General features: G+C 43.4%; 1 protein-coding gene across 1 annotated transcript in view; it reads right to left on the bottom strand.

Moving 5' to 3' along the window:
• Nucleotides 1-25,333, bottom strand: part of plxdc2b (plexin domain containing 2b) — a 165,287-nt gene that overhangs the window by 84,245 nt on the left and 55,709 nt on the right. Inside the window, exon 2 of the mRNA XM_023972740.2 lies at nt 7,369-7,619. Coding sequence (XP_023828508.1) covers nt 7,369-7,619 — 251 coding nt within the window. The remainder of the gene's footprint in view (nt 1-7,368; nt 7,620-25,333) is intronic.

Below are 25,333 nucleotides of genomic sequence, written 5' to 3'. Positions count from 1 at the left end.
CCCTCCTAATTCAAAAATTAAGCACTGATTTATACTGAGACTTGTGTCTGTTTGTTGACATGCTGCTGCTTAGTACTGATGAGGTGATCCGGTCTTTGATAAAGCCATGTGGAATTTAACATGGCATCATTGGGACAATCATCCTGCACCACATTCACAATGCTCCGGCGATATCACCACTCAACACAACACCACAACAAACACACGGCTGCCAAGCTTTCCCAACTCCCAAGTCATGATTAAGGACATCATGTACTGACTGGTTCAGCGGTTTGCTATTCGTCACAATGAACGAGGACTTGGTGACACAATCAATATCAAATCTTGATTGCATTGCACCCAATGGATTTAATGTTAGTTCATTCCCACACTTTGTACCACACCTGAAAGTAATTGTGGTTTAACTGAGATGACCTTTAGTCCCAAAATGTTTTGCTTGTCAGCAATCAGATTTTCAAGATATGTAACTTTCAAAATACAGAAATCACCCCCCTATGATGTATTTTGCATCATATAATAAACAGGACAACCACTGGTGTACCAGACACCCCCGAAGCTCACGTAAGGTGGGGGGGGGGGCACGAGCTTTGAGGGCCCATGCGCCTGTCATCGATGTCTATTATTTTTTATGTAATAAATCATTTTGACAGTAACCCTCCAAAAAGTAATTCATTCATAAAAAATGTCCCCCCCCCCATATGTACTAGAAATGTGACTTCAGGAATGTGACTGAAAAAGTGCCCCGGGTCTTAAAAAATAAAATATTTAACTGATTGTAAGTATAAGGGGGATATCGGGCATGGTCAAGGCTACGACCGCACCAGCACAATGAGTGGAGCTTACTCAGGTGTTCAAAAGCTCATATCAGACCAAGAGCCTGATGCTTCTTAGGTAGTTCTTTATGAACTTTAGTGTAGAAACTGATCTCTCCACAGAAGTGACAGCTACATGTATGGTAACAACAGCTTGATTGATGTGGCAACATCAGGGAAACTGGGCAGAAAGGATACCATCCCTAGTATCAACAACTTTCTATCCAAGCTGGGAGATGTCAGAGCGAGGACGGCTCATGTCATGCAGGTTCAGGTAGCCTATTCATAGGTTGCACCTCCGTCACTCGGTCATGTCATTGTTATGAATGTTCTCAAGCAACCCGCTACCAACAGCGCCGTGGTGGTGCCCTAAAGGGGTGATAAGCCCAGTCATTCTGGAACTAGGCTAACTACTGTTTCGTCTAAATTACACTATAGTGTATAGTGTAAGAAACTATGTTACGCAAGTGATGACAACAAACATGGTCTTACTTTCTATTGCCAAAATCGAAGGGCCTTTCTATTGGCAAAATATGACTAAACTTAAACAATAATACATCTACAAGGCATGTTTTAGGACCACACTTACAGTTGAAGTCGGAAGTTTACATACACTTAGGTCGGAGTCATTAAAACTTGTTTTTCAACCACTTCACAAATCACTTGTTAACAAACTATAGTTTTGGCAAGTCGGTTAGGACATCTACTTTGTGCATGACACAAGTCATTTTTCCAACAATTTTTTACAGACAGATTATTTCAGCTTAATAAATTCAATGTATTCGATAATTCAGTGGATCAAAGTTTACAAACACTAAGTTGACTGATGCCTTTAAACAGCTTGGAACTTCGCAGAAAATAGATCATGCTTTAAGAAGCTATTCATAGGCCTATTGACAGTTCATTTGAGTCAATTGGAGGTGTACCTTGTGGATGTATTCAGGCCTACCTTCGAAGACTCACGTGCTCTTGCTGACATCAGGGAAAGATCAAAGAAAATCAGGCAAGACACATGAAAAAAGAAATTGTAGACTCCCACAAGTCTGGTTCATCTTGGACGCAATTTCAAATGCCTGAGGCAACATCATTCATCTGTACAAGAAAATAAGTACGACAAGTATAAACACCATGGAGACACACCAGCCGTTCATTGCCGCTCAGGAAGGAGACGCGTTCTGTCTCATAGAGATGAACGTACTTTGTACGAAAAGTGTGCAATTCAATCCCAGAACAACAGAGCAAACGACTTTGTGAAGATGCTGGAGGAAACAGGTAGACAAAGTATCTATATCAACAATAAAACAAGTAGTATCATATAGCATGAAAGGCGCTCAGCAAGGAAGAAGCCACTGCTCCAAAACCGCCATAAAAAAGCCATACTACGGTTTGCAACTGCACATGGGGACAAAGATTGTACTTTTGGAGAAATGTCCTCTGGTCTGATGAAACAAAAAAAGAACTGTTTGGCCATAATGACCATCGTTATGTTTGGAGGAAAAAGGGGGAGGCTTGCAAGCAGAAGAACACCATCCCACCATGAAGCACAGGGGTGGCAGCATCATGTTTTGGGGTGCTTTGCGTGGGCAGGAGCACTGGTGCACTTCACAAAATAGATGGATCATGAGGCAGGACAATTATGTGGATATATTGAAGCAACATCTCAAACATCAGTCAGGAAGTTAAAGCTTGGTCGGAAATGCGGTCTTCCAAATGACATTGACCAAGCAAACTTCCAAAGTTGTGGCAAAATGGCTTAAGGAAACAAAGTCAATGTAAAGGAGTGGCCATCACAAAGCCTTGACCTCAATCCTATAGAAAATTGTGGGGCAGAACTGAAAGCGTGTACGGCAAGGAGGCCTACAAACCTGATTCAGTTAACCAGCTCTGTCAGGGAGTGAGGGACAAAATTCACCCAACTTATTGTGGGAAGCTTGTGAAGACTACCCGAAACGTTTGACCTAAGTTAAACAATTTAAAGGCAATGCTACACAATACTAACTGAGTGTATGTAAACTTTGACCCACTGGGAATGTGAGAAAGAAATAAAAGCTGAAATAAATCATTCTCTCTAATTATTCTGACATTTCACATTCTTAAATTACAGTGGTGATCTAACTGACGCTAAGAAAGGGGAATTTTTACTAGGATTAAATGTCAGGAATTGTGAAAAACTGGGTTTAAATGTATTTGGCTAAGGTGTATGTAAACTTCCGACTTCAACTGTAAATATTCAAATGTGTGTGTTCACCATTGTTTCCTCACAACTACATTCCAAATTCTCACCTGCTGACCTGGTCGTCCTCTCTCTGCCTCAACATGGGCGGTGTTCTCTCTCTCGCTCTCTCCACCGACTGTCTCTAACCCTTGCCACGACAACCAAATGAAATCAGAATGTAGGCAACAACTGTTTTGTTGTAGTACTTGGGCTACAGTCAGCAAAGATGATCAGTTGAACTGATAGTGCTTTTTAACTTAAATTCTCACCTGATGACCTGTTCGTCCTCTCCCTGCCTCAACATGGGTGGTGCGCTCTCTCACTCTCTCTATTATCTGTCTTTCAACCCTGCCATGATCATATGACCAAATACCATTATCATATGACAAAAATGGCTGACCTTAAAAATGATGGGGTTAGCTTATTAACATGAATTAGATGGTGCTTTTATTAGCTAAATTATGTTTAACCTGGCAATATGTATAGCTAGCTGTCTGATTACATAGTACCAGTCTATTATGAAATGTACAGTGTAGTTAGCTAGCTATGTAGCCATTCATTCATTTACTTACAGTTCTCTGCAACAACAACACAAATCTTATGTCCTGCCACCAGTAGTTCGCTAGTTACATGACAACATAGCAATACACTTATGAAATGTTCATGACCGTTTACTCGTTTTAAATGTTCCAAACGTTTACACATTGAAGTGCTGTGAATATAGCTGCCTCTCCTCAGCAAACACCACAAAGAGAAAGAAAGAGTGCATAGTACATGCGAAAAGGGAAAGAGAAGAAATTGCGCATTGCTTCGTTCATCTTACAGCCCATGGGCTGGCAGGCCTCTGGGGAGTGGGGACCGGGCACAAACAAAAGTGTATTTAGCGGCAGTGGTATCCAATCATAAAATGAGGAACTGAGTAGCACTGTGGTGAAAAAGCCACATAAAGCCAGTAGTTGCCTGGCTCTTTAGGGTAAACTTGAACTGTTTATAATATTGAGGGGGTAATGACCCCCTGTCCCCCCCCGCAAGTTACGCGCCTGGTGGTGTGTGGGTGGGCGCACATGGTGTGTATGTTTGTGCATGTGTGTGTTAGCACGCATGTGTTTGTATGTGTGTGTGAGTGTGTGTGTTTGGGTGGCCGCATGTATGTATGTGTGTGTTTAGCTGAAGATCAAAGCGTCTTCTGTTATCACACAGAGCGACGCTCGGGCTGGAGACCTGAGATGATTGAAGTCACAAAGAGACTTAACGATCAGTCCGGACCAGACGCACCGCCGCCATCTTTACGACTAAATGCCTGAGCGCTAGGCTGCAACGGTGAGCTGGGCTAGTAGGCACAATAACAAGGGACCTGGGTCCTTGCCTTTCATTTACAAAGGGACACAGTGACACACAGACCAAGAGCCAGAACTTAATCTCCAGCTGGTCTATTGCTTTGTGACTGTCGAGAAGGAGGTCAAAGTTAAGGGGGAATACAACCACTTTACAACCTCATAAACATTACGTCCAGCATCATACCAGTGTCTTCGAGAAAACAGTACATTTCTACGTTATGCACGTAAAAAGATATGAAAAAACATAATTATGTAGAAAACAGTGATTTTCTAAGGCTATGAGATTCAAGGTGATGGAGGGAGCAGGGAAATGCATTCTCCCTGGCTAGAAACACATTGCAGTTTTAATCTTTCAATGCAATTTCATCATGCCATTTTTTATGACCATAAAAACTTGCTGCTTTCATATATGGTGCTGAAGATAATACAGTGCCTTCAGAAAGTGTTCACACCCCTTGACCTATTCCACATTTTGTTGTGTTTCAGCCTGAACTCATTGATTAAATATATGTTTTTCCTCACCCATCTACACAAAATACCTCATAATGACAAAGTGAAAACAGGTTTTTAGATTTTTTAAAAAATGTTTTGAAAATTAAATACCGAAATATCATATTTACATAAGTATTTACAGCCCTGAGTTAATACATGTTATAATCACCTTTGGCAGCGATTACAGCTGTGAGTCTTTCTGGGTAATTTGTCTCCCAGTGTCTGTTGGAAAGCAGACTGAACCAGGTTTTCCTCTAGGATTTTGCTGTGCTTTGCTCTATTCCGTTTCTTTTTATCCTAAAAAACTCCCTAGTCCTTGCCAATGGCAAGCATACCCATAACATGATGCAGCCACCACTATGCTTGAAAATGTGAAGGGTGGTACTCAGGGATGTGTTGTGTTGGATTTGCCCCACACATAACACTTTTATTTCAGGACATAAAGTTAATTTCTTTGCCAATTTTTTTGCAGTTTTACTTTAGTGCCTTGCAAACTGGCATGCATGTTTTAGAATATTTTGTATACTGTCCAGGCTTCCTTCTTTTCACTCTGTCATTTACGTTAGTATTGTGGAGTAACTACAATGTTGTTGATCCATCCTCAGTTTTCTCCTATCACAGCCATTAAACTCTGTAACCTTTTTAAAGTCACCATGGTCACCAAGTCATCATGGTGAAATCCTTGAGTTTCCTTCCTCTCTGGAAATGGTATCTTTGTAGGGACTGGGTGTATTGATGCACCATCCAAAGTGTAATTAATAACTTCACCATGCCTAAAGGGATATTCAACGTCAGTTTTTTTTGACCCATCTACCAATAGGTGCCCTTTGCAAGGCATTGGAAAACTTCCCTGGTCTTTGTGGTAGAATCTGTGTTTGAAATTCACTGCTCGACTGAGGGACCTTACAGATAATTGCATGTGTGGGTTACAGATATGAGGTATTCATTAAAAAAGAATGTAAACTCTATTACTGCACACAGAGTGAGTCCATGCAACTTATTATGTGCCTTTTGAAGCACATTGTGCCTTTTGAAACTTATTTAGGCTTGCCATAACAGAGGGGTTGATTGCTTATTGACATTTCAGCTTTTCATTTTTAATGAATTTGTAAAAAATAATGAAATATCATTCCACTTTAACATTATGGGTTATTGTAACACAACAAAATGTGGAAAAAGTCAAGCGGTGTGAATACTTGCTGAAGGCACTGTAAATATAAAAAGTGGTGGAATTACCCTTTAATAACCTGTTGTTCTGGTCTCTTTCTGGGGTACTTTAAGGTGACTCACCCTCAGTCCACACACAGCAGGTTATGATGAATGACTACCTAGGGGTGTGCTGAGCTTTAATTTGATATTAAGTATTCATCCGCCAAAAGGTCCCCTTGTCCTGTTTTTCATTATCACCTAATCACTCTGTTCTCGGGTTGTCTACTTTTTCTCCTCAGAGAGTTGCCCAGGAATATTTGTTGGACTACTGTAGTTGTAGATTAAAGAGGATTGAGGAACTAATGCAGTTTCGGCTCTGTTCATATTCTAATAGAGGCCTCACAGGTAAATCCAGACATTCTCCCTCCCTGTCTCAGAGGGTTATCTGGGGTGTTCCCTCTGTGGGCCCAAGTGTTTTCCCTAAATAGTTTTTCCTTGGCGGAACACCAAGCCCCCTGAAGTAACAGAGTTCTGGTAAGCCTCCGCCCTTCAGCAAACAAAGGAAAGTATGAGGAGCTCAACAACAATGACAGGAATCTAGGAATCAAATAATAGGTCTTACCCAGAAAAAAAATACCAACAAGCACTAGTTCATGGTAAACAGGTTTGGTGCTACAAATATCCAGTGGTGTAAAGTACTTAATTAAAAATACTTTAAAGTACTACTTAAGTACTTTTGGGGGGGGTATCTGTACTCTTCACTACACTACTAAAGAAAATAATGTACTTTAACTTTATATACATTTTCCCTGACACCCAAAAGTATTCGTTACATTTTGAATGCTTTGCAGGACTAGAAAATGGTCCAATTCACACACTTTAAGAGAACATCCCTGGTCATCCCTACTGCCTCTGATCTGGCGGGCTCACTAAACACAAATGCTTTGTTTGTAAATGATGTCTGAGTGTCTCAAAATAATTTGTGCCATCTGGTTTGCTTAATAGAAGGAATTTTAAATGGTTTATCCTTTTACATTTGATACTTAATGTATGTTTAAAACCAAGTACTTTGAAACTTTTACTCAAGTAATATTTCACTGGGTGTCTCTCACTTTTACTTGAGTTATTTTCTATTAAGGTATCTTTACTTTTACTCAAGTACCACTGCAAATATCAAACCACTTTTGATATGGATCATGGACACACCGTGGATCATGGACACACACCGCCCATGTTGAGGCAGAGAGAGGACGACCAGGTCATCAGGTGAGAATTTGGATATGGATCAAAAGAGGTAAGAAGTGGATCCCTCCTTTGTATCATGCTGAGTAATGGTAGGGGAAACACTGTTGATGTACTGTACCTCTATCTGGGAACTGTTGTCAGTGTCCTGGCTGTCCTCTGCTGAGAGCAGGCCTGGGAAGTTCCCCTCAGGCTGGTCTTGACTCTGGTCTTGGTCCTGCTGATCCTGGTCCTGGCTGGCCCTGTTATTGTCCATGTTACGTGGTTGTTCTGGGGACAGCCACCTCCTCCACCGGTGACTGTACAACTTCACATCCACTGCCACGTCCTCCTCAGCCAGTGGCTGCCCCTGCAGGTAGGAGTAGGAGACCCCTGGGGAGCACAGATAAAGAGGAAGAGGGGAGATGAGTAAAAGCGGTACAGTGTAGGAGGAATATGCTGTTTTTAGTTGCAGTGACACAGGTACACTTTATTCTAAGAGAAATAAAGCAATAATGCAAACATGTTATGATTTAGAAATTTAAAAGTCATGAGTAATTTTTTATCCTACCAATATTTTCCTTTCCTCAAATGTAAAAGGTGATTACAATATAACTCCTTTATTAGCTCAATAATTCTGCTCTCTCCTCAATATAATTTGTAAGCCAAGACATTCTCAACTATAGACCTTTTTAAGTAGTTAAACTGAAATGAGAAACGGGTTATATTGTACACCAGTGGATCCTAGCAGCATAATTACATAGAACAATACTATTTTTATGGTCAAAAAGGCAGTGGTCCAGCGGTAGAGCCAAAACTCTGGTCTGGTCATTAATCTTCTGCCACTCTCATAAATCACTGTCTCAGTGGACTATTCTTCATTGCTTTAGGGAGAAATTATACTACTTTGGATGAAACAAATGCAGAATAGCATTGAAGCAGTGACTCAGCATATTTAAGACATACCAGTGGCCCATAGTCATACCTAGCCTACCTAGGGCCAAGAGTTTTTCCTGGCCATGTGAGCTGACCAGGATAAACTCTGATCAGGTCACAGTGAGGACAGGACAGGACACACACACACACACACACACACACACACACACACACACACACACACACACACCACACACACACACACACACACACACACACACACACACACACACGCCTCACAGATCCAAAAAGTTTGACCCGTCCTAAAATGGACCTGGTGCTTTCCCACCTAGACCCAATATGCATAAATAAATAAATACAAATAATATAGAGACCCGTTCCGAACGGACCCGAGGACAACTAGACCCGTTCTGTATAAACCTGTTCGGATCCAGACCCGGTCCGATCCAATCTGAGGGAGGAAAGCAGTGGAAAAATATGTTTTTTAGCTACTTTATTAACCGAAGCTGATACAGTGTGAGAGGAGGGAGAGCGGTTCCGCTCAAGCAGGCAGGGGAGGGACCATACTGTGAGCGAGTGACATGGGGAGCAGGGAGGAGGGAGTTAGAGAGGAGAGACAGCAAGCAAGCCTAATAGGCTAATAGCTGCCATAGCTAGGTCATTTATCATCATATGATGGCGTAGTACCTGTCTTGGACTGCTTGTCTGCATCAAACCGGGACAAGAACCTAGTTAAGCTAGCTAACGTTAGCTAGCTAGACTAACTGAGGCTGCAGTACATGCGCTTTCTGATCTTACAGTTACAAATAACATCTCCATTCAGAAAATGAAGTAGCAGCCTGCCTACCTGTTGGCTCTTGGTTGTTGTAGCCTGTTATTATACAATTTTTCTCTCTCTTTCTCTACTGCAGGAGTCGAGCAGTGAAATGCACTAGCCCTTAGGGACAAGTCAGTTAAAATGACACATACTGTACCCGAGACCCGTGACAATCATATCAGATCCGACCCAGATTCGTGACATTATCCGGATCAGGTCTCGGGTATTCAGGTACAGGTGGATCCGCAAAGACCTCTAACGCACACACAAATGCATGCAAAAACACACACTCGTGACACCAGGCAGATCATCACTTCAGACAGTGTGTCCTAGAGCCTGCCTGGCACAGGTTTCTCCTTTTAATCACTTTCCCACTTACATTTCTTCCCCCAGACTCGTACAAAAACTGACATTAGTTCAAAGCCTGCCTGCCTGACCGTTAATGTCATTCCAGCTCTACTAATGAGGTTAGTTGTAAAAACAAACAACAAACGGCTCCCCCCCACTCTCTCTCGCCTCATCCTCCCTCCCCTCCGTCCTCCCCTCTCTCTCTCTGGGCCCCAGATAGACCAGAAGTGTTCACCATGAGAGCAGGACTAGGGAGGTGAGAGTGGAGTGGAGGGGCTTAACATGCTAATGCGCCCAAAGTGGAGGCTGACAGTTTCACTCTGTAATGAGCATCCGCAAAGTAAACAGCTCAGAGACCAGCTGCTGCACGGATGAGACCAGGGAGACTAACTAACTAACTCTCACACACACGCACGCACGCACGCACGCACGCACGCACGCACGCACGCACGGCACGCCACGCAGCGCACGCACGCCACGCACGCACCGCACGGCACGACGCACGCACGGCACGCCGCACGCACGCACGCACGCACGCACACACACACACACACACACACACACACACACACACACACACACACACACACACACACTTGCAGGAAGAACTGCAAGAATTCTAAAGTTAATGCTGAGGACACTACACAGAGTCCAATGTGCTGTACTCTAAATGTACTACTGGCTTAACTAAACTGTATATATTGACATCACAGACAATGCCAGTCATCAGTGGCGGCAGGTAGCCTAGCGGTTAAAGAGTGTTGGGCGCATTAACAAAAAGGTTGCTGGTTTGAATCACCAAGCCGACAAACTGCCAATGTGCCCTTGAGCAAGGCACTTAATCCTAATTGTGCCTGTAAATCACTCTGGATTAGCGTGTCTGCTAAATAATGTGAATCACTAGACCACACGTATGAAACCATACTCTCTATCAGTAGACCACACTTTCTCTGCATCGGCTAATCTTTATCACTTTAAACCACAGGTCATTCTACAAGTCTATCAATAAAGTTTGGACAAATTTTCCCAGAAGTTCTTTAACTAAACACATTTGGATGCTGATCACAAGGCTAAAACTGAACAAAGTTGACTGACGCAGACAGACTCCCAAACAGAATCCTTGAGGCCCCTTTCACCACCACCCCCCCAGTGAGCTCTTCTCATTATGAAGTCTAGGCAGCTATGTCTGTTTGGAGTATGTAGCATGCTGCTAATTACTATTCAGATCTCAATGCTGTTGTTCTTAGGTGTCTAACACTGCCCCTGTAGCCAAGCATGCATATTCCCCCACACCGAGACAATGTATGCCTGCAAGATGCCCTGTCAAAGATCACTGTATATTTCGATCCAAGGGGAACCTACAGTATACATTCCAGGAACACATACATTGTCTCTCACCCTCCAAAGGATCTTTGTTAGACACTTCAATATATATGGTGGAAAGTTGGCAAAAGAGAATAACTCGGAACACACCATGACTGGAAAATAGAGACCCTTAACAAATGTGTTGTGCTTTTCATGGAATATCTTTCTCTGAGTCACTGTGAATAAAAAACACCTGCACTGGTGTCTGTTGATCGCTCTCTCTCTCTGTAATGGTTTATACTTCTCCCAACTGGTTCAGGGCCAGTGAACTCTCTCATTGTCAAGGAGAGACTCCATGGTCTGTGTTAGTCATTTTAAAGGGGAAAGTACAGACCCCTGAGGAACACCCCGAATAAGTTCGTAGCAGGACGAGGCTTCTCCATGGATGTGTGAGTTCCTTCAGCTTTGTGTGAGAGAAAATCTTCCCCCTCTGTTCCTCTTTTACTCCCCCTGAATGCCCTGCAAACCTTTGCTGTGACTCTCAAGAGTGGCTCTGTTCGCCCGACTCACGCCTGTCAACACGACTAATCCACTAACGCCAGGAGAACTGTAATTTGGTTTCACCTAACGCTTTCAAGGACATTTAGGAGATCATGAAATCTCGGTGCAACCCTTCTTTTCATTCTCTTCCTGGGTATTAGGGTCCCGCTGGTTTTCCCCTTTCTCTGGTTGTCTACCTGACTCAATGGCACTGACAGGACGCTTCCGTACAAGGGTTCGCCCATACTGGAGAAGAGAGAATGTTGTGTGTGTGTGTGTGTGTGTGTGTGTTGTGTGTGTGTGTGTGTGTGTGTGTGTGTGTTGTTGTGTGTGTGTGTTGTGGTGTGTGTGTGTGTGTGTGTGTGTGTGTGTGTGTGTGTGTGTGTGTTGTGTGTTGTGTGTGTGTGTGTGTGTGTGTGTGTGTGTGTGTGTGTGTGTGTGTTGTGTGTGTGGCATGCGTGCGTGCTGCATGTGTGTGCCCACAAGGAAAATGATAGGCTTTGGGGTTAAGTGTAGGGTTACAATTAGGGTTAGGGGTTACATTAAGGGTTAGGGCTAAGTTTAGGACTAGGGGTTAGGGAAAATAGGATTTTGAATTGGAATCAATTGTTTGGTCCCCACAAGGATAGTAAAACAAATGTGTGTGTGTGAGTGTGAGAACGTGCGTGCGTACATGTTGGAGGGACACCTTTTGGCTCTGACTGTCTCTTTTTGAGGGTGTCAGAGCACTCTTTTCTACCTCCCTATTGAAAGCAGCTCCATCAATGTAGCAGGAGCCCTTGCCAAGCACATGGAGATAAACTGGGGCCCTCAGGTATGCACAGAAATCCTGGACATACAGTGCCTTGCAAAAGTATTCATCCCAATTGGCGTTTTTCCTATTTTGTTGCATTACAACCTGTAATTTAAATGGATTTTTATTTGGATTTCATGTAAGGGACATACACAAAGTAGTCCCCAAGAGACTTGCAGCTGTAATTTTTGCAAAAGGTGGCTCTACAAAGTATTGGCTTTGGGGGGTGTATAGTTATGCACGCTCAAGTTTTCAGTTTTTTTTGTCTTATTTCTTGTTTGTTTCACAATAAAAAACAAATTCCATCTTCAAAATAGTAGGCAGGTTGTGTAAGTTAAATTATACAACCCCCCCCCCCAGAAATTCATTTTAATTCCAGGTTGTAAGGCCACAAAATAGGAAAAATGCCAAGGGGGGTGAATACTTTCACAAGCCACTGTATAGCCAACTTAATGAGGCGGGGTTGAGAGACTGAGGGGTCAAGTGGTTGTTCTGGAGTTGACATGTATAAATAATGATCAAAAGCCATAGGGATCATATAAGACACTGAGGTCATAAATAACCTTCTGGGGATGTAGTGGATGTACCTCAGTGATGTATCGTTTTGACTTTATTACACCAGGAAGTTAGCCTTGTGAAACCAGCCTGATCTTGTGAACGCAGCAGTCAGTCTGCTTGACCAGGTTACCAGGAAGTCCCATTGAGGTCAGAAAACCCAAGGGAGTCTCCCCCTGGAATCCCCCACAGCTATCTTCCTGGTGAAATAAAGTCAAAATGAAACATCACTGAGTTTTAGGTGCGTCCCTTACACCTCGTCCCCAAGCACATGAAGATATCTCCCTGGGACCAACTGGGGCCCTCAGGTATGCACACAAACCCTGGACATATAGCCTCCTTTATGACGTGAGGCTGAAAAAAAACAGCAAACGGTGAACACTTAGAGAAATCACACGTAATTGGATGTACACAATGTGAAATAATGAGGCTTCAATTAGTATGAATCCTATTCAATGGGAGTAAAATGACAATTATTTCTGCAATCGTGTCCGGCGGGTTCCCCTCATTAGTGATCATTCAGTGAGTGGTGTTGGCAGGAGTACTCTGTCATCATCCACAGACACAGCTGGGAGCCTTGGAAAGGTCAGCAAATAACTTCAGCCTTGAGCCAGAAAAGTCCGAAAAGATGATGATGTAAAAAGTAAATGGCACTGCAAACGACATTCCCCTACCTTTCTCTCCCCCCTTTGTTCCTCTTTAACGTTTCTGAGCACAACGGGTGAGCGGGTGAGTGGAGCTGGTTCACATGCTTGAGTTTTCAAAACCTACTTGATTTATTAAGCTTAATTAATCTCCTGAAGAAGACAAAAACAGTGAGGTTGTCCCTTATTACTCGATAAGGGAGTGAGAGAGAGGGGAACGAGGGAGAGAGAGAAAAATTGAGAAAATGCCCCAAAAAGAAAAGAAAGACCAAGCTTTTCTGTCTAACTGAGAGGGGATGAGGGAGAAGAGAGTGACAGAAGGGTTGGACATAGTCCTCTATGAGTTTGGGTTCTGTCTAACTCTCCTCATTGGTCTGTCTACTGTCGCTCGTCCACAATATTGATTCACAAGATCAACACTATACTACAGAGCAAAAATCCATAAAACACATCAGCAATAACAGTGCGGCACATAGTACAGAAACTCTGCTCCTGCTCGGTAGAAATCAAACGAATACTAGATAAAGGTACATCATTATATAGAAGATAAAAGCACTGGGTAACTATTTGGGAGGTTTTCTTTTTTTTCAAAAGAGTGAGATGGGGGTGAGGGGGAAGGAAAAATGTACACTACTCATATTTTCTGTCAATCAATGACAGAGGCAAACTGCGAAAATGGCCTTCGCTCTGTCAAAAGAGAACTTGAACTCTCCTTGTCCCAGATATTCCCACAGGGTATGTTTGACATTGGCCAGATGGGCTGGCAGACAGACAGAGGAGACCTGATGCTCTCACACAAGTCAGAGCAGAACCTCTCACATGAGGACGTACAGGGTCACCCAAGTGCAAGGGCAGGGGCATGGATGCACATACACAGAGAGAGGGAAACAACGAGAGAAGGAAACTGAGGGAATACATAGCGTGAGTCCAAAATAGCACCTTATTACCTTAATATGTAGTGCCCTATATATGGGACTCACTCATAGATAGAAAAGCCTTCCAGGAGGATATTTAGCAGCCATGTTCAATCTAAACAGAGGCTGTGGACAGATAAGCCAAGGCAGAGGGAAGATCTGACTGATGAGTTAATAGAGTTTTAATGAAGACGGTTGTCCCTCTCTAGGCCTGATCTCACATCAAATATGAGGTACAGGGACTGTCACCGCTCCTTCACAGACTTCCTCTGTACTCTCTCTGATAACACTCTTCACAATCAACTCTTAATTCATTTAATCAGTTAGAGCTGATCTTTTTGTGCAGAAAGTGATTGCAGCTTTCACTGTTGATTATAGTTAATTTTAGTCATAGTTTAGTTCTGAGAGGATAATTGTTTTGTGCTGTAGACACCTACGATTTGTCTGTTCCACAAAGTGTGGAGACAAAAGAGGAACATTAACAATAACACATTTGGGCCAGACATGGGAGCCATGCACACTCCCTCCAGACATTGTAATTATACAGAGGAACGCGTGCTGTGATCTCTACCTGTCCCAACATGTCCCTTGACTATTTTCTACCCTAAAACATAGACTTGTTATTACCCCATAGAGCTGACATGGACAGATTAGTAGTCCTCCGGGGACAAACAGCACCTGTTCAGTGCTGCTGAGACACTGAAAAGAGATGCATTCTCACTGCGTCCCAAATGATACCTTATCCCCTATTTAGTGAACTACTTTTGACCAGAGCCCATAAGGAATAGGAAATAGTAGTGGACTATATAGGGACTAGGGTGCCTTTTGGGATGCATTGCTAGTGACCACGCTACAGTCGTCATTTACACTCTAAGAAATGCTGGGTTAAAAACAACCCTGTTTGGGTTATTTGGTAACCCAGCACTGGGGAAATATTGGACAGAACACACGCTTGGTTATTTTGACCCAGCCAGTTGGGTTGTTGGGATTACCCAAACATGGGTTAATTTAACCATCAGTTGGGTATTTTCTACTCTCATGCTGGGTTGACCCCGCAGCTCTGTCTTTTTTAATGTAATCCTTAGGTTATTTTCAGGAGGCATGGCTTACTGGGGGTGTGGCTTTCAGATAGATCTTATTGGCCACCCATGAGAGTAAATGTCATTCCATACAGCAAGTTTACATACAGCAAATTCAAGGTGTTCTTATTTTTTTTTACACATTCCTCTATGATATTAAGATTATGTATTACATATTATAATAAGATATGCCACCTTCTTGTATCCCAACAACAGGATTTACATAGGCTTTTAGGGAATTTATACAATTCTGTAAGCGTCATTGAATGTTCAAAAATGTCAATGTTCAACCTTAACGTGATAATTATACAAGATCACAGATGAATAGTAATGAAATTTACTCTAATGGGTGGCTAAAAATAACTATCTGAAAGCCACACCCCTACTAAACTATGCTTCCAGACATCTGATCTAACCCACTGGGGCATATCCCAATAACCCAGCACCAATAACCCAGCACCCAGCATCAATAACCCGTCTTTTTTAAAAAGAAAACAACCCAACTAAGTGACCCAACGCCTGCAAGACAGCAGTTGGGTCTACCAAACACCCAGAGTGTAGAGTGGTGGGCTGGCTACCTGTTCTTCTTTTGAAATCTATGAAACCCACACGCACGTAAAAGCACAATGGCACACACACTGGCTGAAGTGATCCCTGTGCTGTTAAAGTAGGGGAGACAAGGGATAAAACACTCTCAAACTGAATGCAAATCATCTCTATGACAGTCACCGCTTGGTACATCCTGTCTGACTACGTCATGCCCACACGATTGCTGCAGACATGTTGTTTTGTCAACAGTTAGTCCCATCTTTCTAGATGACGTCTCCGCATTACAAGCATCTGCTGAGCTACGGGGTGAGACTGCAAATAGGACGCAAAGAGACTTCCGGAATCGACAACGTGTCCAATACTGTATACACATTATCCAGGGGGGAACAGCGAAATTCAGAACTGCACAGCACAGAAATCCACAGCACAAAGTCATCAAGGCCCCCCTACGGACCCTGGTCAAAAGCAGTGCACAACATAGGAAATAGGGTGTCATTTGGGACTTAACCTAATGCAACCTAGTTCACTCGGGTACATGCATTACAGATTTATATTCAAACAGGGTAGGAACAGAGTACTGTCATGGACAACACGTGTCAAGAGTGACATTCGATTATGCAGACCATATAAAAATATGAAAGTGGAACAAAGTACTCCCAATAGCCTTGTAACATGGTTGGGTCTGTCGTAAAAAATAAAAGTGTGTGCCACAGGCCGAGCGGAAGAAAGAGGCGAGAAAAACGGGCCATAAATAATAATACCAATCTGCACCCATCCAAAGTGTTAATTACATTCACACGAGAGCTGGGGGAGATTAATTAGCTCAAGACTAATGTTGTGTTCACATTCTGTTCCACAGTGCATCGGGGAAACTGATCCAATGAAGAGGTCTGTCAGAAGTTGTGTTTTTGTTGTGGGTGGTGTGTGGTTGTGTGGAGAGAGTGGGTGTTGTGGTGTGTGTGTGTGGTGTGGTGGTGTGTGGTGTGTGTGTGTGTGTGTTGTGTGTGTGTGTGTGTGGTGTGGGTGGGTGTGTGTGTGGTAGTTGTGGGGTGGTGGTGTGGGTGTTGTGTGTGTGATGTGTTGGTGTGTGGTTGTGTGTGTGTGGTGTGCGTGTGGTGTGGGGGTTTTGTGTGTGTGTGTGTGTGTGTGTGTGTGTGTGTGTGTGTGTGTGTGTGTGTGTGTGCATGTGGAGGGTAACATTCTGGTTTAGCTCGAGGTCCAAATGAAATGAAATCTCTTTCAATTTGTTACATCTGAAGCAGATTTCTCTCACCCGGGTATACACCTTACAGATCCATATTCAACAAGGCTAGGAGCAGATCAATAATGCAGTCATTGAAAGATGGCCTTACTTTAAAGACGAATGTCCATTCAGTTTATCACCAGAATCCTTTATGGAGAGTATGTGAAACTTGGTAATTACATAGAGTTTCCTGAGCAAAGGCCCCTAGTCACAAATACAGTCACAAACCTCAATCACAGGGTTACAAACCTCAATCACAGGGTCACAAACCCCAAATACAGGGTCACAAACCCCAAACACACGGTCACAAACACAGACTAGAACCACCAGTGAGTCTGCCCTCACCACTGTGGCTTTCATGATATAATCAGTGGTTCTCTTTACTCAAAGACTGGTCAGCTTATGCATTGTACAGAACACACTGCACTTACTGTAACAAACAAACACACACAACACACACACAGAGAAGACATGGAGGGGGAGAGCATGAAAAATAGAGAAAGAGAAGTAAAGAGAAAGAGAGAAAGATGGAAGAGCCGGAGAGAACCACAAAGGGAAGTGAATTACTGCCTAATATTACTGTATGGTGTGAGTGACAGAGGACATGTGGAATTCCACATTCTGGTCCGCCAGCCATGGAGTGGGTCATATTTCGCTAGATTGAGTGATAGCATACAGGACAGAGTGCTGTGTGAGAGAGTGTGTGTGTGTTTTGCTCCCAGTGTATGTATAAGAGTGTGTTTGTTATTCACCGCAGAAAAAGCATGAGAAACATTGTCATGGAATTATTTAACACGTTTCACATTAAAGCACTCTCATCTGAGCAACCTCAATCTCTTTTTCCACTCTTCTCCTCGCGTACATTGCTCCCTCGTAGGTGTTACTTAGCAGAGGCGTACGTTTAAAGTCAGAGCTGTAGTGGCAGTGAATGGACTAGGTTAGGACATGTAAAAAGCCTTGAGCTCCACTCAGACAAGCCACTTCACTTCAATACTAGTCCCTTCATCCCCTAAGCTTTCACATATGTCTATGTGTGTGTGTGTGTGTGTGTGTGTGTGTGTGTGTGTGTGTGTGTGTGTGTGTGTGTGTGTGTGTGTGTGTGTGTGTGTGTGTGTGTGTGTGTGTGTGTGTGTGTGTGTGTGTGTGTGTGTGTGTGTGTGTGTGTGTGTGTGTGTGTGTGTGTGTGTGTGTGTGTGTGTGTGTGTGTGTGTGTGTGTGTGTGTGTGTGTGTGTGTGTGTGTGTGTGTGTGTGTGTGTGTGTGTGTGTGTGTGTGGTCTAACTTTACTATCCTTTTGGGTAGCAAAAGTCCTCATATGCATAGTAAAACAAGAAAAATCGTAGGTCCCCAAAATGAGAAATCCTATTTTAAGCTTAGGGGTTAGGTTTAAGGTTAGGGGTTACGTTTAAGAGGGTTTCTGTTTATGCTGGTATTAAATCTTGGGTTGCACGGGCCTTTTGCAACTTTCTGCCCTGTTTCTATATTGTACATCCGACCAGTCTGGAGAGGATGGGAGAACACGAAAGGCCGAGAGCTCAGAGGGGTCACCCATAACAGTTCAACAGGAGGAAGAGACTTATTGATAAAGTGCTGAGGAATTGGGGTTAGGGTTAAGGTTAGGGTTACGGTGGCGGTCAGGTTAAGGGTTAGGAAAAATTGGATTTTGAATGGGAATACATTTTTTGGGTCCCCACTTGGATATTGAAACCAATGTTTGTGTGTGTATGTGTGTGCGCGCACATGTACAATATTTCTTCTACTTCTCAGACTTTCCCATCACTGTGAGAAGTTATGGTAACTAAGACAGGGATCATTACAGTAAGAGAGCAGGTAGGGACAGATTCTGTCTACCTGAGAACCAGAGATGGACTCAGTTCCCACGTCTCTACAGTACAGGACTTGGAACAGGATCATTGGCTCAACCTTTTGATTACCATCCAGTGTAAGGAAACCATTGAGTTTGCTTTAGGCCTCCCGAGTGGCGCAGTGGTCTAACGCACTGCATTGCAGTGCTAGCTGTGCCACTAGAGATCCTGGTTTGAGTCCAGGCTGTGTCCCAGCCGGTTTCCTGTTTCCTGTGACACATTGGTGCGGCTGGCTTCCGGGTTAAGCGGGCATTGTGTCAAGAAGCAGTGCGGCTTGGTTGGGTTGTGTTTCGGAGGACGCACGGCTCTCGATCTTCGCCTCTCCCGAGTCCGTACGGGAGTTGCAGCGATGGGACAAGACTGTAACTACCAACTGAATATCAAATTGGGGAGAAAAAGGGGTAAAAAAAAATATGCCTATAAAAAAAAAAGTTTGATTTAATGTTATACTGGTATATCAGAAAACTCCACTTTTTGGGAATGAAAATTAGGAAATGAGGGTCATTTCAATCACATCGATCAAGGTTGGTGCTTTGGTCTAAATACACTGCCGTCAATTTAATGGCAATCTCTTAAGAGGAGTGTCTGCAGCCAAACAGTGTGTATGAGGGGACCTTGCTTGTGCCAGAGACCCTTTAAATGAGTTTATCTATCTTTGTTTGTGTGTGTGTGTTTGCGCGTGTGTGTGTGTGTGTGTACATGCATGCGTGTGTGAATGTGTGCGAATGTGTGCGTGCATGTCTGTGTATCTGGTGAATGATTGACTCTGTGTGTATTGCCAGTGGTTTCTCTCTCTCTCTGAGGGGGTAAATAGGCATAGTGAGGGCCTTGGGCCTGTCTTCAGTCTGGCTGTTAATCCATCAACATCAGAGAGCCTCTCTCTGTCCCTTCCAAAGACCCTCAGAAGTCAATGAGATATACAAGATGCCTGCTAAATAGCTGAAGGGTCCATCCACCATACAAGTGAAGGGCAGTTCATTTTCCTGAAAATATATAGATTTACAATCGTTATGTGTTAAAAGAGTCTCAAACCCCCCAAAATGTAGCCATATTTGCATTCTCTGCCGTTCACACCATCACAAAGCAACATTATAGAATATAAAAACCCAGGGTTGAGCTGCCGGTAGGCCTTAATTAGACAGCTTCCATCTAAGCCGTGGAGCTCTCAATAGCTAACCCAGAGTGACAGACAGACACAGAAATCCAGCTAATACCAAGCTTACAGCTAGGGGAATATCCTGTATCAAGCAAGGATTTTGCCTCTTAAATCCCACAACATTTATTCAGGGTTGTCTCTTCCCTTTTCCCAGTCAATACTAATTGATTCTTTTCATAGGTTTTTCTCTCTTGGTGCAAGTGGGTGATCTGTTTAATTTTCTATTAATCTGTTTAATTTTCTATTAATCTGTTTAATTCTATTAATGAAATACTCATAATCTGATAATTTGAGGTGATGAGATAAGTTCCCACAACCGATGTGAAACCAAAAACATACGTTCCCACAACTTCCAAGGAACCAAATGTGCTAGCTGGGTTATGACTAGCTATATTTTACTGTATTTACCACCAGTGCTAAATTAGTGGAGCTGATGACACAGGGCCGATGACACAGGGCCGATGACACAGCCCCTTACACCCCTCTCACCACCTCTTCTCCCCAGGCCCAGTGTGTGTATATGTGTGTGTGTGTGTGTGTGTCCTATGGCAGATTCACAGTGACAGGCTCCTGCCTGGACATGACAGGTGACACATGGAGCCTGATATGAGAGCACAATCCCGCTGAAAGGCAGGTAATAAAGGGGGCCTCGGCTCCCCTGACACCATGTCCGTCTCGCTAGATGCCGGCGCTAAAACAGATTGCAGGGTGATTGACGTGATATTATGACCTTGTCTGTCACAGACCTCTCCCAGCTAGCACATAATGTTCTAAGAATCCTATGTTTCTAGAGCTTGGTGAAAGTGTTGTCCAATGATTATTTTGAATACCACCTTCCCACAACAATCTGAAAAAGGGTGAGGCTTGCAAGCCGAAGAACACCATCCCAACCATGAAGCACAGGGGTGGCATCATGTTGTGGGGGTGCTTTGCTGCAGGAGGGACTGGTGCACTTTACAAAATAGATGACATCATGAGGCAGACAAATTATGTGGATATATTGAAGCAACATCTTAAGACATCAGTCAGGAAGATAAAGCTTGGTCGCAAATGGGTCTTCCAAATGGACAATGACCCCAAGCATATTTTCAAATTTGTGGCAAAATGGCTTAAGGACAACAAAGTCAAGGTATTGGAGTGGCCATCACAAAGCCTTGACCTCTATCCTATAGAAAATTTGTGGGCAGAACTGAAAAGTGTGTGCGTGCAAGGAGGACTACAAACCTGACTCAGTTACACCAGCTCTGTCAGGAGGAATGGGCCAAAATTCACCCAACTTATTGTGGGAAGCTTGTGGAAGGCTACCCTAAACATTTGACCCAAGTTAAACAATTTAAAGGCAACGCTACCAAATACTAATTGAGTGTATGTAAACTTCTGTCCGACTGGGAATGTGATGACAGAAATAAAAGCTGAAATATATCATTCTCTTTACTATTATTCTGACATTTCACATTCTTAAAATAAAGTGGTGATCCTAACTGATGTAAGACAGGGAATTTTTACTAGGATTAAATGTCAGGAATTATGAAAAACGGAGTTTAAATGTATTTGGCTAAGGTGTATTTGGCTACGGTCTGTCTTCAACTGTATATACAAAGAAATGGCAATTGAAAAAAGGTAAAACTAAACAAAGTTCAGCTGGTTTGCAATCTTTCCAGCTTCAGTTTGAAGTGATTGTGTTAGCTGTGTTGTTGGCTAGCTCCTCTGAACAACAGTGTCCTGACGAGAGAGCACATTTTCTATGCCAGGCGAAATCGTGCCTCCTTAGCTCATTGTTATGGGTGTATCCAAATAAATGTCACTAGAAAACAGGTTAAACAAATGCAGCTACTGTTGTTATTCTGTCTGCACTGTTTGATGTGACCGTAAGTTAACCGTAGTTGGCTAGCTAGCAAGCAAGCGATAAGAACATTGCCAACCAGTACAGCAATGGAACATTTAGAACGAACGACTGGGTCACGTCTACAAATACAGAACAAAGAGAAGAAACGACTGGGTCGCGTCTCTAGCAATCCTAGATTTGTGTCGGGGCTATATCTTGTGGAAGGTTGAAATGCTACTAATAAATTAATCCAAATAACGTTTTTAATGAAAATATGTCGATCATTATTTGAATATGTTGGTAACCCATTGTAAAAAAGAGATAATGCCCTCGAAGCCGGTGTTTGGAGGATATATTGGCACGGTTTGCAAATATATCCTCCGAACACCGTCTTCTCGGGCATTATCACTTAAATGGAAATACAGTGTTGTCATAATATTTCAGTCCAACTCCTTGTGACTTAAAGACATGCTCTGGAACTTTGGTGAGTACTAAGTATTTTTTAAAGTTCCCTGCTTTGGGCTGGATGTTGCAATGTGTAGTTCATATATGAATAATTACTGTCTAATCTCAATTAGCAACAAAATCCCTAGTATTGAAAGTGACTGTTTTTCTGAAAGTTGTGCTGCGCCATTTTCCCTACAGCCACTAGCAATTCGAGTTCAACCAATGAGCGTCAGCCCCTCGCCATGTGAGTGACAGCTAGCAAGAGGCACATCATGCACACACAGCAGAGTGAGAGAGAGCAATGATGTGGTGCACATACTCTATCTGCACATATGTCACGTAGTTTCTGACATCAGTGGTTGTTTGGAGGATTCATGATTTCCTGTTTATTCCCTCAATCCGTCCTGACTTTGGGAATCTTCCAACTGGGATTTCTGGAAAAGCTGGGAATTTTGGGAAAGTTACAGGAATTTTGCAATCCCACTCACTGCACTAGGCTGTTGCTCAATGTAATTATTAGAATAGGCAGGTGCAAAGTCATGTGTCAGGAATTGTCCCAATTGTCCCAAAAGTCCCATTTTCTTTTGTTTACCCCTGGTAGTTACCATTTCCCAATAGTCAGTTGTCTCCTATGTTATGGGAAAATCCCTGCATTTTCCATCAAGGAAAGGAGAGGGATGGAGGGAAGTGGATTCCAGTCAGGACTACACAGCTGTGTAGGGGAAAACAGGTGCAGCCTTGTAAAATAAGACAATAATCAGAAAGAGACAGAGAAAAAAGAGAGGGAGGGGAGAGTGAGAGGGCCAAAGAGGGGCTGGTAAGAATTACCAGAAAGTTTGATGCAGTCAACCCCCAGGTCAGACAGCTGGACCCCACTTCTCACGGATTCACACACGTGTTTATGTCCACCCTTACCCAATGTCAGACTCCTAACCATCCATCCAACCCCCTCCACCCCCATCACTTCCCTGAAACAGTTACTAGTACCCCCACCCCCCACCAATAAAAAAGGAGACTCTCACTCACACACGTATGAGGAGAAAGTCTGAGGTCTGATGAGCAGTGGTAGAAAAAGCACCCAATTGTCATACTTGAGTAAAATATACCTTAATAGAAAGACATCCAATAGAATACTACTTGAATAATTGTTTAAATATACTTAAGTATCAAAACGTAAAAAGTAAAATTACAAATAATTTCAAAATCCTTATATTAAGATGGCGTAGCAGTCAGACGTCTTTGTCTTTGTCTTGTCGTGTCCCGTGTATATATATTTTTTTGTCTTTGTATATATTTCGTATATATTTTCAACCTCAATTTCAACATACTCTCCTGCAACCCGCCTCACTCAATGTGGTATGGATCTGCTATTTTCTATACTTTAGAACCGGAACTCCCAACAGAAGCTAGCCAGCTAACTAGCTACTAGCTAGTAGTCAGTTAGCCACTGCTAGCGGTCATCAGCTAACCTCAGTCCGGTCAACTCCTGCCAGTCTGCACAGCGCGATTCAACCCAGAGCATATCGGACTGCATTTTCTCTACCACATCTCCACATCTCCAGATTCCTACCGCAAGCTCTGAACCTTTACACCGGATCATTGCAGCTAGCTAGCTGCTATCCGAGTGGCTACTCCTGGCTAATGTCCCTGTCCCGAAGCAAGCACCAGTTAGCCTGGAGCTAGCCCCGAGCTAGGCACACCTCTCGGCTAGCTGAAGAGGTCCATCAGCCAATTTCTTGGGCTACAATACCTATTTTGCCAATTGGCCTGGACCCTTTTACTGCCTACACGGAGCCCTGCCGATCCATCATGACTGGTCTGCCGACGTAACCGCCCGAGGGGGCTACAACAGACTCTTCCGTTGCGACGTCCCCCTAAGGCCCTTCTGCTAGCCTGCTAGCACTGGGCCGCTAGCTGTCTGAATCGCCGTGTCTCCAGCTTGTCTAGCTATTCACTGGACCCTATGATCACTCGGCTATGCATGTCTCTCCCTAATGTCAAAATGCATTGTCAATTGCTGTTTTGGTTAGTGATTATTGTCTTATTTCACTGTAGAGCCTCCAGCCCTGCTCAATATGCCTTAGCTAGCCCTTTTATTCCACCTCCCACACATGGTGACCTCACCTGGTTTAAATGGTGTCTCTAGAGACAAAACCTCTCTCATCATCACTCAATACCTAGGTTTACCTCCACTGTATTCACATCCTAGCATACCCTTGTCTGTACATTGTGCCTTGAATCTATTCTTCCGCACCCAGAAACCTGCTTCCTTTACTCTCTGTTCCGAACGCACTTGACGACCAGTTCTTATAGCCTTTAGCTGTACCCTTATCCTACTCCTCCTCTGTTCCTCTGGTGATGTAGAGGTTAATCCAGGCCCTGCAGAGCCTAGTTCCACTCCCATTCCCCAGGCGCTCTCATTTGTTGACTTCTGTAACCGTAAAAGCCTTGGTTTCATGCATGTTAACATTAGAAGCCTCCTCCCTAAGTTTGTTTTATTCACTGCTTTAGCACACTGCCAACCCGGATGTCCTAGCCATGTCTGAATCCTGGCTTAGGAAGGCCACCAAATATCCAGATATTTCCATCCCTAACTATAACATTTTCCGACAAGATAGATCTGCCAAAGGGGGACGGAGTTGCAATCTACTGCAGAGATAGTATGACAGAACTCTGCAGTCTATCAAACGATTCGAGCTTCTACTTTTAGAAATCCACCTTTCCAGAAACAAGTCTCTCACTGTTGCCGCTTGTTATAGACCACCTTCAGCTGTGCCCTGGACACTATATGTGAATTGATTGCCCCCCATCTATCTTCAGAGCTCGTACTGATAGGTGACCTAAACTGGGACATACTTAACACTCCGGCCGTCCAACAATCTAAGCTAGATGCCCTCAATCTTACACAAATTATCAATGAACCTACCAGGTACAACCCCAAATCCGTAAACATGGGCACCCTCATAGATATCATCCTGACCAACCTGCCCTCTAAATTACACCTCTGCTGTCTTCAACCAGGATCTCAGCGATCACTGCCTCATTGCCTGCGTCCGTAATGGGTCTGCGGTCAAACGACCACCCCTCATCACTGTCAAACGCTCCCTAAAACACTTCAGCGAGCAGGCCTT

Source organism: Salvelinus sp. IW2-2015, linkage group LG27, assembly GCF_002910315.2.
Source record: "Salvelinus sp. IW2-2015 linkage group LG27, ASM291031v2, whole genome shotgun sequence".
In the NCBI taxonomy this organism is placed as follows: Eukaryota; Metazoa; Chordata; class Actinopteri; order Salmoniformes; family Salmonidae; genus Salvelinus; species Salvelinus sp. IW2-2015.
Note: the sequence above shows the minus strand (reverse complement) of the source record. Positions and strands in the feature narration are given on the sequence as shown.